The sequence below is a fragment of the Populus trichocarpa genome, chromosome 6 (assembly GCF_000002775.5).
Source record: "Populus trichocarpa isolate Nisqually-1 chromosome 6, P.trichocarpa_v4.1, whole genome shotgun sequence".
In the NCBI taxonomy this organism is placed as follows: Eukaryota; Viridiplantae; Streptophyta; class Magnoliopsida; order Malpighiales; family Salicaceae; genus Populus; species Populus trichocarpa.
The window spans coordinates 24,656,801-24,669,355 of record NC_037290.2 but is presented as its reverse complement, the minus strand read 5'-3'; the positions used below and the strand labels follow the sequence as shown (position 1 = coordinate 24,669,355).

The 12,555-nt window shown below is 34.4% G+C and overlaps 1 protein-coding gene across 1 annotated transcript; it reads left to right on the top strand.

The window, feature by feature from the left end:
• Positions 1-4,683: 4,683 nt before the first annotated feature.
• On the top strand, positions 4,684-12,270 carry LOC7495738 (uncharacterized). The gene is made up of 5 exons (XM_024602760.2): positions 4,684-4,925; positions 5,087-7,724; positions 8,082-9,638; positions 10,568-10,823; positions 10,917-12,270. Exons 2-5 carry the CDS (start codon positions 5,148-5,150, stop codon positions 11,492-11,494), a joined length of 4,968 nt encoding a protein of 1,655 aa, XP_024458528.2. The 5' UTR covers positions 4,684-4,925; positions 5,087-5,147; the 3' UTR covers positions 11,495-12,270.
• The last annotated feature ends 285 nt before the right edge of the window (positions 12,271-12,555 follow it).

The following is a 12,555-nucleotide window of genomic DNA, read 5'->3' as shown; positions in this document are numbered from 1 at the left end:
AAAAATAAACAGAATAACACATAATAAATATAGTTGCATCCTTTTGTCAAGTTATTGCTTCAAGTAAGTATTCAATATAATGTCTTGAAACGTCACCAGCATTATCAGTGATAATTAACACCAGAATTATTGTGGCAGCTGAACAAAATAAATAATCATGGTGGACGAATTGCGTGTTGTTTTCTTTAGTTGGTAAGCAACTAGTTTATAAATAAGGTCGTGATGCGTTACAGCTCAAATAAAAGAAAATAAAACTAAATGTAAAAATAAAACGTGTCTGTATTATTGAAAGTTGTTTGTTGTTGTTGTTAAACTTAGTTTACAGGTTAATTTTAAAATTTTTTCACCTGATTTTTTATTTAATTCAAATTAAATATTAAATTATATAAAAGTTATTCGATCCGGTTAATTTGACAAATCTAAACTTTGTTAATGTCTCTTTAACAAATTAAGATTTTTTTATCAAAACATTCATCTAATCAAGTAATTAAATATTTATTTGATCCACAATAAATAGCAGGTAAAATAGACTCTGACAATTAGTATTTAACTTCACTGCATATGAAAACAAGGTTTGATACAAGATACCTTTTTAACTAGTATCAGGTGTCTCGAACGAACAATGTTTGATTTATTGCCTTCTTCATTGGCTAAGCATAAACAAGATCACGTGGGGTTTTATCTAAAATTTTTGAAAGAATACATTTGAAATTTTTTTTTTTTAGAGATAATAAATAGTTTTATTAAACCTCTAGATAGCTTCAAGAAATTTCTATTATGGTTAGGAATGTTCGTTTCTTTTTTAAAAATTTTAGATTCAAACACTAGCCCATCATCAATATTTTTTGTTTCTTTAAGAGAATCATATCGATGTGGAGGGTGTGCTTTTAAAATCTCTCGGAACATCCTATTTGTTTTTACGTTTAAAAAATATTTTTAAAAAAATTTAAAATTTTTTTATTTTTTTCTTTGCTTTAAATTAATATTTTTTTAGTATTTTTATATCATTTTGATGCGCTGATATCAAAAATAATTTTTAAAAAATAAAAAAAATATATTATTTTAATACATTTCTGCGTAAAAACACTTTAAAAACAATCAAACCATACTCTCAAACAATTTTTATCATAAGTTAACTTGAGAATACCTTTATTATCAAATAAAAAGAAATACCAGACATTTCTAGCTGTCATTCTTTTTTAGCTTCTCTCTTCTTCTTCTTCTTTTTTCCCCGTGAAAGGCATTAACGAGAACCAACAAAATACCAAATCTATGGTGGCATCCAGAAGGTCTCTCTAAAATGAGAAGACGTTGCGAGGTAAATAAAAATAATACAAAACAAACAATAAATACAAAAAAAAATAAAATTATTAAATATTTCATTTTCAAATAGTTTACCTCTCTCTAATAAGTTTATAGTTTTTTAAATAAATCCAAAAACTAACCTAAATAAACTAGAAAGCCTTAAAAACAAATAATAAAAATCATAAACAAACTAGAAAAAATAAAGTTTTTTGAAAAAATTTTCATTGAATTCAGAAGAAAAAAAAACACTCGTTATATGATACAATTGAGTAATATAACCACCTAAAATAATTACATATAACCATCTAGACCAAGCTAGGTGACTATTGTATAATATATAAAAACGATAAGCCTTTTCACTATAGTATCATTAATGTTTTTTTTTTTTAATTTGATCCTTAAAGTTTCTATTTTTAATTGCAGCCTCTATTCCTAAATTAATAGCCAATATGAAAAAAAATGTGTTAAGGAGATTAAAAAAAAAGGATCGAAATGTAAAAAAAAAAAAAACCTCATGGCCGGTATAAAACAGGAAGAAAAGTTCTTTTTTTGTCCTTGTAATTTCCCTTTTATATCTTTATGGTACTTATATTACTTGCAATTTCAAATTAAGTCAAAAAATTTATTTTCTTTATATTTCAATCCTCTATTTAGAGAGAATAAAGAGAAAGTCGCTTGAAAACCATGAGAAGAGAAAAAAAGTAGTTGGTTTGATATCTTTTCATATAAAAAACTCGTTGTTATTGGTGTTAATGAGTTCTATTTGACGAGAGAAGTTAAATAGTAATAGGTTTTTTTTCTATAAACAATATTGAAAAATGAAACCAGCTTTCGTTTTATTTATTTTTTGTTGATTTTGATTTTTTAGATGCTTTTGAGGTATTTTGAAGTTTATATATGGTTTGGTTAGATTTTTATGATGTATTATAGATGCTTTAGGTTAAAATAAATTTTTAACTCGCCCCCCTTTATATGTTGTGTCAATGAGTTCTATTTTAATGATTTTGAAAATGAATTAAATTATCTCGAGTATTTTTATTTTTTGTTCTTTTAATAAATTTTGATTTTTTAAAAAATATTTTTAAATTAAATTAAATTAATTGAGTAAATATAAGCATGAAATGTTAACTTCATGATATTTTGTTTAGTTTGTTTTTCAAGTCATTGTTCTACCAGCGCATGCAATTTCTTTCAATGTTGTCGTACAATCTTTCATAGTGGCGTTAAAACCATCTTAGTGAACTCTTTCTGATGGCACGACATTGTTCATGATGAAGCGATAATGAGACTCTGTTGGGCTTTTTTTTCTTCTCATCTCATGTATGGTATTAGCAACTTGTTTTTTTTTAATTAAGTATTGCTATTTTTTTGTTTGATCTATGTATCGTTGTTGCTTGTTTTTTTTTTAATTATGTTATTAAATTAACTGAGTTTATTTTTTTGCTTCTTTAAAGGCACTACCATCGCTTGAATATCTTTTTTTATATTAGCAAAAATTTGATCTGATCGGTGACCTAACGCTGGTCATCAATCTCGTTATTATCTAAAAACATGATGCAATGAGCGTGACTACAAAATTGCAAAAATAAATAAATAAATCCATAAAAATTTACAAGAAATGAAATTTCTAATATCTAACAATGTTGTCAATTCCATTCAGTTTTGTATGGAATTATCATTATATGTCATCCAGTTCAAAAAACAGAACAAACTAAAATAGATTTCATCTCACTTGAAAATCTCGGTCTGATTTGGAAATTCTACCCAAATTACAATCGGAATGTTCCAGTTCCATTATAGCCGTCCTGTTCCAGCCAAATAGCGTATTTTGTTTGCTTTTTTTTTTTTTTTAAAATAAATATATGTTTGTTCTCTAATTTCACCCTCCAGCACCTTGTTTACTGGATACTAGACTTCATAATTTATTGTAGTTTGTTTTTTTATGGTTATCTCATTCTCATAATCAAAATCACGAGTTTGACGGATTAACACAATTAACTCGAGTTTTTTTTGTCTATTATTTGAATTATTTTTTTTTAGTTTTATCGTTCAATATTTTCAACATTTGGTTGATTATAAATTAAGTTTTGTCGTTTGTTTCGGTTTGTTTTCTATGAAATTATCCTAATCTCATAACCCGAGTAAACTTAGGTCATTTTATCGCGTTCTTTTTTTAAATTAAACTTTTCCAATTTCATTATTCAATAATGAGTTTATTGAGAATTGAGCTTTATTTTTTTTTATTTGCTTAATTTGAGGTTATCATAGTCTCTTGACCCGGGTCGTGAATTTGAAAGGTGAAATGTTAACCCAAGTTGAACCGGGTCGATCCAATATGTTGTCTTCTTAATATATATTTTTAAAAAAGATGTTATCTTGATTTTTTTTAGTTAAACTATATTTTTACTAATTATTCAAGTTGTATTTTGACTCATCGAGTCAATAAGATTATATTAATTCAACTCTTACTTTTTTTACTCTTGTTTAAAATTTGAATTGTATAATTTTAAATTAATTTATTCTTGAATTTAAATTTAAATTATATTTGTTTAATTGATACTTTGAATATATATACACACACATGATGAAATACTCTGAACCAAAACATAACATTTTAATTGAAAAAACAGAACTTGAACTGCAACAGAACTAGCAACCTTTATTTCTAAAAGTATTCCACTTATTTTCCCCGAATACATAATCCACGTATCTGGCTCTTCCAGCCTCTACCTCTTCTATCCAATCAAGGCTTCAAGCTCTTCCTCCATCAAATCCACGCTTCACTCCAATTAAGCGAGAGTACACATCCACCTATTTTCTCCATTGCGTTAGCTCTCTAGTTTCCTTAATGGCGCCTCATAAATAAAAAAATCCTGATGGCGTTCTCGATATTTTGAGTTTATATTGTGTTAAGGACTATTTTTTTAAAGTGTGTTTGATTTAATAATATTTTTTTATTTTTAAAATTTATTTTTGATATTAATACATTAAAAATATATTTTTAAAAAAATTAAAAATTTTATTTTTTTAAAATATTTTTAAAATACAAAAATAAATAAATAAGCTTATATAAATGACACGAAGAATAGTTAACAAACAAATAAAAGGAATAGTAAATTAAAGCTATTAGTTTTATCTTGCGAAAATATACAAATCTAGCAAAAACCGAGCCGCTTAACTACCGCTCCTCTCTCACCAATTTAAAATCCTACCTCTCCACGTGTCAAACAGCTCATCTTCACCGCCGATTTTATTTATTAATCGTACGGATGATAAATAATTGAGGGTTTAGTATCTGACGTTTTGAATTATTCCACGTAGCATAATCGAAAGGACTGGAAATATTTTCTATTCTTGTCACTATTTTAATTTTATTTTCTTTTTATTTTCGAATCAAAACCCCTCTTCTCGTGAAACCAAAAGAAACCCTAGCTCCTCTCTGTTTCCCACGTTAACCAAAAAACAAATCCCTCAAATTATCGAAAAATTAGTGACTAAATTCAACAATTCGGTTAGGGTTTTAATTCGCAATTCATAGATTCACATACTGATCCATGTTCCATGCACGTGATCTTCATATTTCTCTCGAGAAATCGAATTCTCGCAGTATTTCAATCCAGGTACGTTTTTTATTTTGTCCCTTTGGATGTTATTTGGTCAATTCTGGGTTAGTTGGTGATAATAAGGCCTTGATTGTTTTGTTTGGTGTGCTAATGCTTGAATTTTGGTAATTTAGAGGGTAATTTTGGTCATTTGGTGTGGTTTTTGTTTTTTTTTACAGATCTGAAAATGCATGATTGGGATTTGAAAATAAGGGATTTTGGTTTTTGGTGTTTGGATTGATGGAAAATAGAGTAGGAAAGTCTCATGGAGTGGGAATTCCTAAGAAGTCGAGATCCTTGGATCTCAAGAGTCTCTATGAAACTAAAAATTCAAAATGGTATCAAAATAGTAATAATTTGAAGCGGAAGGGTGGTGGTATAGGTGATGATGAGAAGGGACATAAAAACAAGAAGAGTAGAAAGGAGGTTTGCATTAGTAGTTTTAAGAATGTTAACAGTAGCTATAGTAAGAGTTTAAAGGAAGTGTATAATGGGAGTTTGAGTTCAGGTTTGAAGGACCCGAGGACTGGGTTGATTCAGAGACTGGCTGATAGTAATGGGTTTAGTGGTGCTTCGTTACCCTTGGAAGACGGGGCTGTTAAAATTCCTAGGCGAAAACGGGGTTTTGTGGGGCGAAGGAAGGTGGACAATGGTAGTGAAGGGGGCAAGCTGGCAAGAGGGTTTGGCAGGGAAGTGGGCAATGCTGACCAGGCTGATAAGTTAACCGGTGAAGATGAGGGTAAAGGGGTTGAGAATGGCAGTCAGGAGTCGAAGGCAGTGGTGATTTTGGTTAGTGTAGTGGGTGATGTGGATCAGGCTAGCAAGTTAACTGGTGAAGGTAAAGCTAAGCAGGTTGAGCATTCAAAGGCTAAACAGAAGAAAGGTTCTGATGATTTGAAAGAAAATAGAAATGGTGAATTGGATGCAAGTAGGCATTTGAAGGAAGAAGACAGGCATGATGATCATTCAGTTGCTACAAAAAGAGATTCATTGTTGAAGAAGTCTGACAATTGCCCTTTGGTTGTTAATAATGGGGATTCATCTCTGAAAAAGTCACTGAGGAAGCGGAGTAGGAAAAAAAAGGATATGGTGTCTAACAAGAAAAGAACCAAGGAGGCTGACCCATCAGTTGATGCTTCTATAAAGATCAGTGATGTTTTGCACGATGAGGATGAGGAGAATCTTGAAGAGAATGCAGCAATGATGCTATCATCACGATTTGATCCAAGCTGCACGGGTTTTTCTTCAAACAGCAAAGCCTCAGCCTCACCATCTAAAGATGGTTTCCAAGAATTTGCTGCTCGTGAGTCTAGCTATGTCTCTGGATCTGAATCTTCATCTGTTGATACTGATGGTAGAGTATTACGACCTAGGAAACAGAACAAAGAGAAGGGTAACACGAGGAAACGGCGCCATTATTATGAAATTTTCTCTGGGGACTTGGATGCACATTGGGTTCTCAACCGGAGAATAAAGGTCTTTTGGCCTTTGGACCAGAGTTGGTATCATGGTCTTGTTGGTGACTATGACAAAGATAGGAAGCTTCATCATGTAAAATATGATGACCGGGATGAGGAATGGATTAATCTCCAAAATGAAAGATTTAAACTCTTGATGCTCCCTTGTGAAGTTCCAGCTAAGACCAGAAGGAAAAGGTCAGTGACAAGAAACAAGTGCTCCAATGGGGGAAAGGAAAAACTGATGTCTAGAAAAGAAAAGAGGGACCTGATGACAGAGGATGATAGCTATGAAGGGGCTTATATGGACTCAGAGCCTATCATCTCGTGGTTGGCTCGATCTACTCATAGAGTCAAATCTTCTCCTCTTTGTGCCTTGAAGAAACAGAAAACTTCTTATCTATCTTCTACTAGGACACCACTGTCTTCCCTAAACAGGGATAGAGGCAAGTTATGTAGTAATTCTGCTTCATCAGAGAGTGTCGCCACTGATGGAAGGAGTGGTTTGCCTGTGATGGAGAAGCCTGTTTACCCCAAAGGTAGTAAGCTCCCTATTGTTTATTACAGGAAGCGGTTCCGCGAGACAAGCAATGTGTTGTGTCATGAATCCAAGGGTGTTCATATTTCTGCTAGTGTAGCAGAATCTGTTAGATCTCTGGTGCATCATACTGTTAATTCTGGGGCTTTGGAAGAGCATGATACTTCTCTTGGAAGATTGAATCCTGATGAGGATTTGGATAGGTTGGATGCTTTTGATCCTTTATGGTCAACTAATAAAGCAGGGTTGCTGAGATTAAATATTTCTGCCATAGAACCAAGATGGTTCAGGTTCAAGTTAAGCTTCCTATTGCCTTCTGTCCCCCGTCACTACTCATTTGGCTCAGAAATTGTTTGGTTGATCCATGCTATGGCACTGCTTCAGTATGGTATGCTTATGACTACATGGCCAAGGATTCATTTAGAGATGCTTTTTGTCGATAATGGGGTTGGATTGAGGTTTCTCCTGTTTGAAGGTTGCTTGAAAGAGGCTGTAGCTTTTGTTTTCCTGGTCTTGACAATATTTTATCAACCTAATGAGCAGCAGGGGAAATGTGCTGACTTCCAGTTGCCAATAACTTCAATCAGGTTCAAATTCTCTTGCATTCAAGATTTCAGAAAGCAGTTTGCCTTTGCATTCCACAACTTCTCTGAAGTAGAGAATTCAAAGTGGATATACCTGGACCATAAGCTCAAAAAGCATTGCTTGCTTTCTAGGCAATTACCTCTGTCTGAATGCACTTATGATAATGTGAAGGCCTTGCAATGTGGAATGAATCAGCTCCTTAGTCCTTGGGCCTGCAGTGATGCCACCTTAAATAAGGTACTTTAACCTTATATAGTTAAATATGCTTTTGAAGATGACTTGCAGCTTTTACTTTTGCTTCCAGATTTTTCCCTGGAAAATAAATTCCTTTTCGTGATGTTTTTCCCTCCGTGTTTTCTCTTATTCTCTACATACGTGTCGTGTGGCTTTTTTTGTCCTGTTACATTATTTTATGTTCATTTTTGTTTTGATTATTGTAATCATTAATCTGATGAGACCAATTGCTGCAGCATAGTTACCCTTGTTTGGGACAACTGTGCAATCCTTTGCACTGCAATTCTGAATGGCTGCACGGTGTTTTTTTTTTTTCTTTCAGGATTGTTATTAACTGCTATGATATTTTTTGTTAATCAGGTCTCGCATAGGAGGTCTAGAGAGAGCATCGGTCTCGTGGGGTTCTCCAGAGAATCTACTTGTGTTAATGCTAATCTGTCTTCCTCTAAGTCTGATAAAAATCACAGATATTTACCTTCATTTGCGCTTTCTTTTACTGCTGCTCCTACTTTCTTTTTGGGTTTGCATCTGAAGATGCTTATGGAACATAGTATGATGCACATTAACTTTCTGGATCACGATTCAATAGAGCATCCAGAAAAATCCAGTGGTTTGCTGGCTGACAGCTGTTCTAGTGTAGAGGACTGCTCCAAAGAATATTTAGATGGTACTCCTGGTAATGATTTTAAAGCTTTGTCGATGGGTGCTGACTTTGATGGATGCATATCTCGTGCTAAACCAGAGTCACAAACAGTTGATGGGACTGATCCTGGTTCTCGTACTCTTCTGAAGGGTATTACGGTTGAAATTCCATCAGTTAATTTGAACCAGCATGTTAATAAGGAATTACACAGTGTTCAACGGTCCTCTGATCTGTCATGGAATATGAATGGTGGCATTATTCCCAGCCCAAACCCTACTGCTCGCAGAAGTACCTGGTATCGAAATAGAAGTAGTTCTGCATCTTTTGGGTGGTCTGATGGAAGGACTGACTTTCTTCAAAACAATTTTGGTAATGGACCTAAGAAGCCACGGACACATGTTTCTTATACATTGCCTTTAGGAGGTTTTGATTACAGCCCGAGGAATAGAGGACAACAGCAGAAAGGGTTTTCACATAAACGAATCAGGACAGCCACTGAGAAGAGGACTTCAGACATTTCCAGGGGTTCTGAAAGAAACTTAGAGTTGTTGTCTTGTGATGCAAATGTGTTGATTACAAATGGTGACAAAGGATGGAGAGAATGTGGGGTGCAGGTTGTACTAGAGCTTTTCGATCATAATGAGTGGAGGCTTGGTATTAAGCTTTCAGGAACTACAAAGTATTCATACAAGGCACATCAGTTTCTGCAAACTGGGTCAACAAATCGGTTTACACATGCTATGATGTGGAAAGGAGGAAAAGAATGGACATTGGAATTTCCTGATAGGAGTCAGTGGGTTCTTTTTAAAGAGATGCATGAAGAATGCTACAATCGGAACATGCGAGCTGCATCAGTTAAAAACATTCCTATTCCTGGGGTCTGCCTGATAGAGGAAAATGATGATAATGGAATAGAAGCACCATTTTTCCGGGGTTTTAAGTACTTTCAGCAGCTGGAAACAGATGTTGAGTTGGCTTTGAATCCATCAAGGGTGTTATATGATATGGATAGTGATGATGAAAAGTGGATGCTGAAAAATCGAAGTTCTCCAGAAGTCAACAGTAGTTCACGGCAGATTTCAGAAGAAATGTTTGAGAAGGCGATGGACATGTTTGAGAAGGCTGCATATTCTCAACAGCGGGACCAGTTTACATCTGATGAAATAATGAAACTTATGGCTGGAATAGGGCCCACAGGAGCCATCAAAATCATCCATGAATATTGGCAGCATAAGAGGCAGAGGAAGAGAATGCCTCTGATCCGTCATCTCCAGGTACCTTCTGAAATTGCTGTTTATTTTCCGTTATTTTTTTTTGTGTTTGAGCTATGGTTGACATAATTTTTGGTTCAGCATAAGGTTATGAAGATTTGCCTGTTTTCTTGGTAGAAGTTTAAGTATTTGGTTCTGATGAAATAATCATGATCTTGAGGTTGTTAACAATAAAGCATTGTATTTTATAAATCCAAGATATGAAGAAAAGTCATGCTTGTATGAATTTAAAAGGGAGGAAACAAGACAAGTTTGGTGTAAAGGAGCCTTTGGAGCTATAGTTTGGTTGTTCAATTACTCATTGAAACAGATGAGTAAGAATTAGATGAAGGACAAGTTTCTTGATAAATAATCCTAGTCAAGTTACATGTTAGCTTAGATCAGGAGCTAAATATTGATGAAGCAGCATATGGACCTATGATTTATGGTCTAGTAAAAAATCTCAGCTCATTTGTCTTGATTAAATAATCCCAGTCAAGTTACATATTAGCTTAGGAAAGGAGCTAAATATTGATGAAGCAGCATATATACCTATGATATAGGGTCTAGAAAAAAAAAACAGCTGGGATAAATGAGCCCGGAGAGAGTTTCAAAGGGAAAGATAAACTGTATCGTGCACAGATAGGAAACTATTGTTTCCGCTATTCACATCTGTATTAATGGACCGAGAGTTTAGTCTTCTGTTGAATTATTCAATGACCAACTGTTGCATGACCACTATTCACATCTGTATTAATGGAATAAAAAATGTATCATTTTACTTCAATTTGACCAGGCAGTTCTCTAATCTTATGGTCCAGCATGTAACTTTGTCAAACTTGGTTTATCTTTTAATATGCTGTGTTCTTGTATGCGCCATTTATATGCTGATATGTTTTCTGTTAAACATATTTTTTGGCATGACAAGATGTGCAACTATGCTTTTTATGCAGCCACCACTCTGGGAAAGGTATCAGCAGCAATTGAGGGAGTGGGAGCAAGCAATGGAAAGAAGCAGCACAAGCCTCCCCAGTGGATGCCATGGGAAGGTTGCACTCGAAGACAAGCCACCCATGTATGCTTTCTGTTTGAAACCTCGGGGTTTGGAAGTGCCTAACAAGGGATCAAAACAAAGGTCACACAGGAAATTTTCAGTTGCTGGAAAAAGCAATTCTTTTGCAGGAGATCATGATGGCTTTCATCCTTATGGTAACTTTTTTTACCCATTGATATTTTCTCCATTTCCGTTCCTTAATGTGCTTCTCAACTTTCACCTTAATCATATTATATTTGTTTTCCTAGGAAGAAGAATAAATGGCTTTGCTTCTGGAGATGAAAAGACTATATATCCAATACATAACAATGAATCTTTTGATGATTCCCCATTGCCTCGGATATCACCCAGGTTCTTCTCACCACAAGATGCTTGTGCCCCTAGATATTTCTCAATGACAGGTGATAGGTCTGATAGAAATCATCTCCAGAAACTTCGCAGGACCAAGTCAAAGAAACTTGGGACCTGTGTGTCTCCCTATGGTACTCAGATGGCTGCTTTATATAACCAGAGAATGATGGATCAGGGAAATGGATTTCATCGGTGGAATGCAAGTTTCTCTGACTGGCCTAGTCAGCAGCATCACCAGATAGATTTTAATGTGAGACATGGCCTTGAACAGTTAAATGGTTCAGATCTTGATGAATTCAGGTTGCGTGATGCTTCTGGTGCAGCTAAGCATGCACTCAATATGGCTAATATCAAGAGAGAAAGGGCACAAAGATTGCTTTACAGGGCAGATCTTGCAATTCACAAGGCTGTGGTTGCTCTAATGAATGCTGAGGCGATAAAAGCTTCTTCTGAGGACTTAAATGGTGATGGGTAGAACGAAAAAACCACATATGAGATGATACGAATTTGCCAGCCCCTTCAGCTTGCAGTCTGCATCCTCTGAATCCAAAGAATTCAGTTATAGACTTCACATTGTTTTTGCTGGAACAGTCTGGTGTTTCTTTTATCAGTGGCAGTGACTTTTTGTCATTAGCCTCTCCAGTGGGTTTCTAACAGGAGTGCTGTGACATTTAGAGGGGAGAAAGGTTATTTTTTTTTGTTTGCCTCTGCCGCATTAACCTTTCATCAATCTGGCAGTTTTGGTTAGCGACTTTCCAGGTCTTATACCCACTCTTTTTTTTATTCGTGGTAGCTGGTTTACCTGCACAGATCCTGCTGGTAAAGGGGTGTGTGGAGTTTTGGCTGTGGATCTTTGTACAGATTTTTGTTTCCTTTTCTTTTTGTTTTTTTTCCTTAACCATGATAACAAAGTAGCAGTTGGCCGAAATAATACGACACCCCTGGATTCGACTTACAAGTTCCCATCTGATTCAATATTGGAGCATTCACTAGATTGATATGTATCAACAGAATGCGTTATCCATGAAAGTAGAGGAGGAAAAATTCTGTAAGTAATTTCTTATAATTTTTGATAGAGATTCATTAGAGGTGTATAATTTATTTCTGGATCATTGTTTCAAATCCTTGTCAATATTTAGTTAGATTCCTTGAGTAACAGAGAGAGTTGGAAAGTTTGTGGCCTTTCATGTTCTTGTTAATATTTTGTTATTTAAGCAATAAATAAACACGTAGAAGTTCATGGGCTCTTCACCTCGGCGGTCACTCTCCTCTAGTCATGTGCGTCTTTTCATGGGAAAGAAACCAAATCAAATAACTATTTTGTATATGGCCTGAAACCCAACAGAGAAACCTAAAAATATAGCTGACAGAAAATGTATTGTAAATATGTGTTTGAACAGCTAAACTTAACAGTGTCATAGACTTGTTTCAAGTGCACTTTGATATTTTATAATGTGATGGACAAGAGTGTTTTGTTGGAGTCATGATTGCGAGTTTCCTTTTGGTAGTGTGGTTGTGACATCTGATGGTGATATA

Bases quoted from the DNA above. Each gene is read 5' to 3' on its own strand.
- LOC7495738 (XM_024602760.2), top strand. From the start codon at position 5,148: ATGGAAAATAGAGTAGGAAAGTCTCATGGAGTGGGAATTCCTAAGAAG. The intron at 9,639-10,567 runs GTACCTTCTGAA...CTTTTTATGCAG, and splicing joins CTCTGATCCGTCATCTCCAG to CCACCACTCTGGGAAAGGTA. The intron at 10,824-10,916 runs GTAACTTTTTTT...TTGTTTTCCTAG, and splicing joins TGATGGCTTTCATCCTTATG to GAAGAAGAATAAATGGCTTT.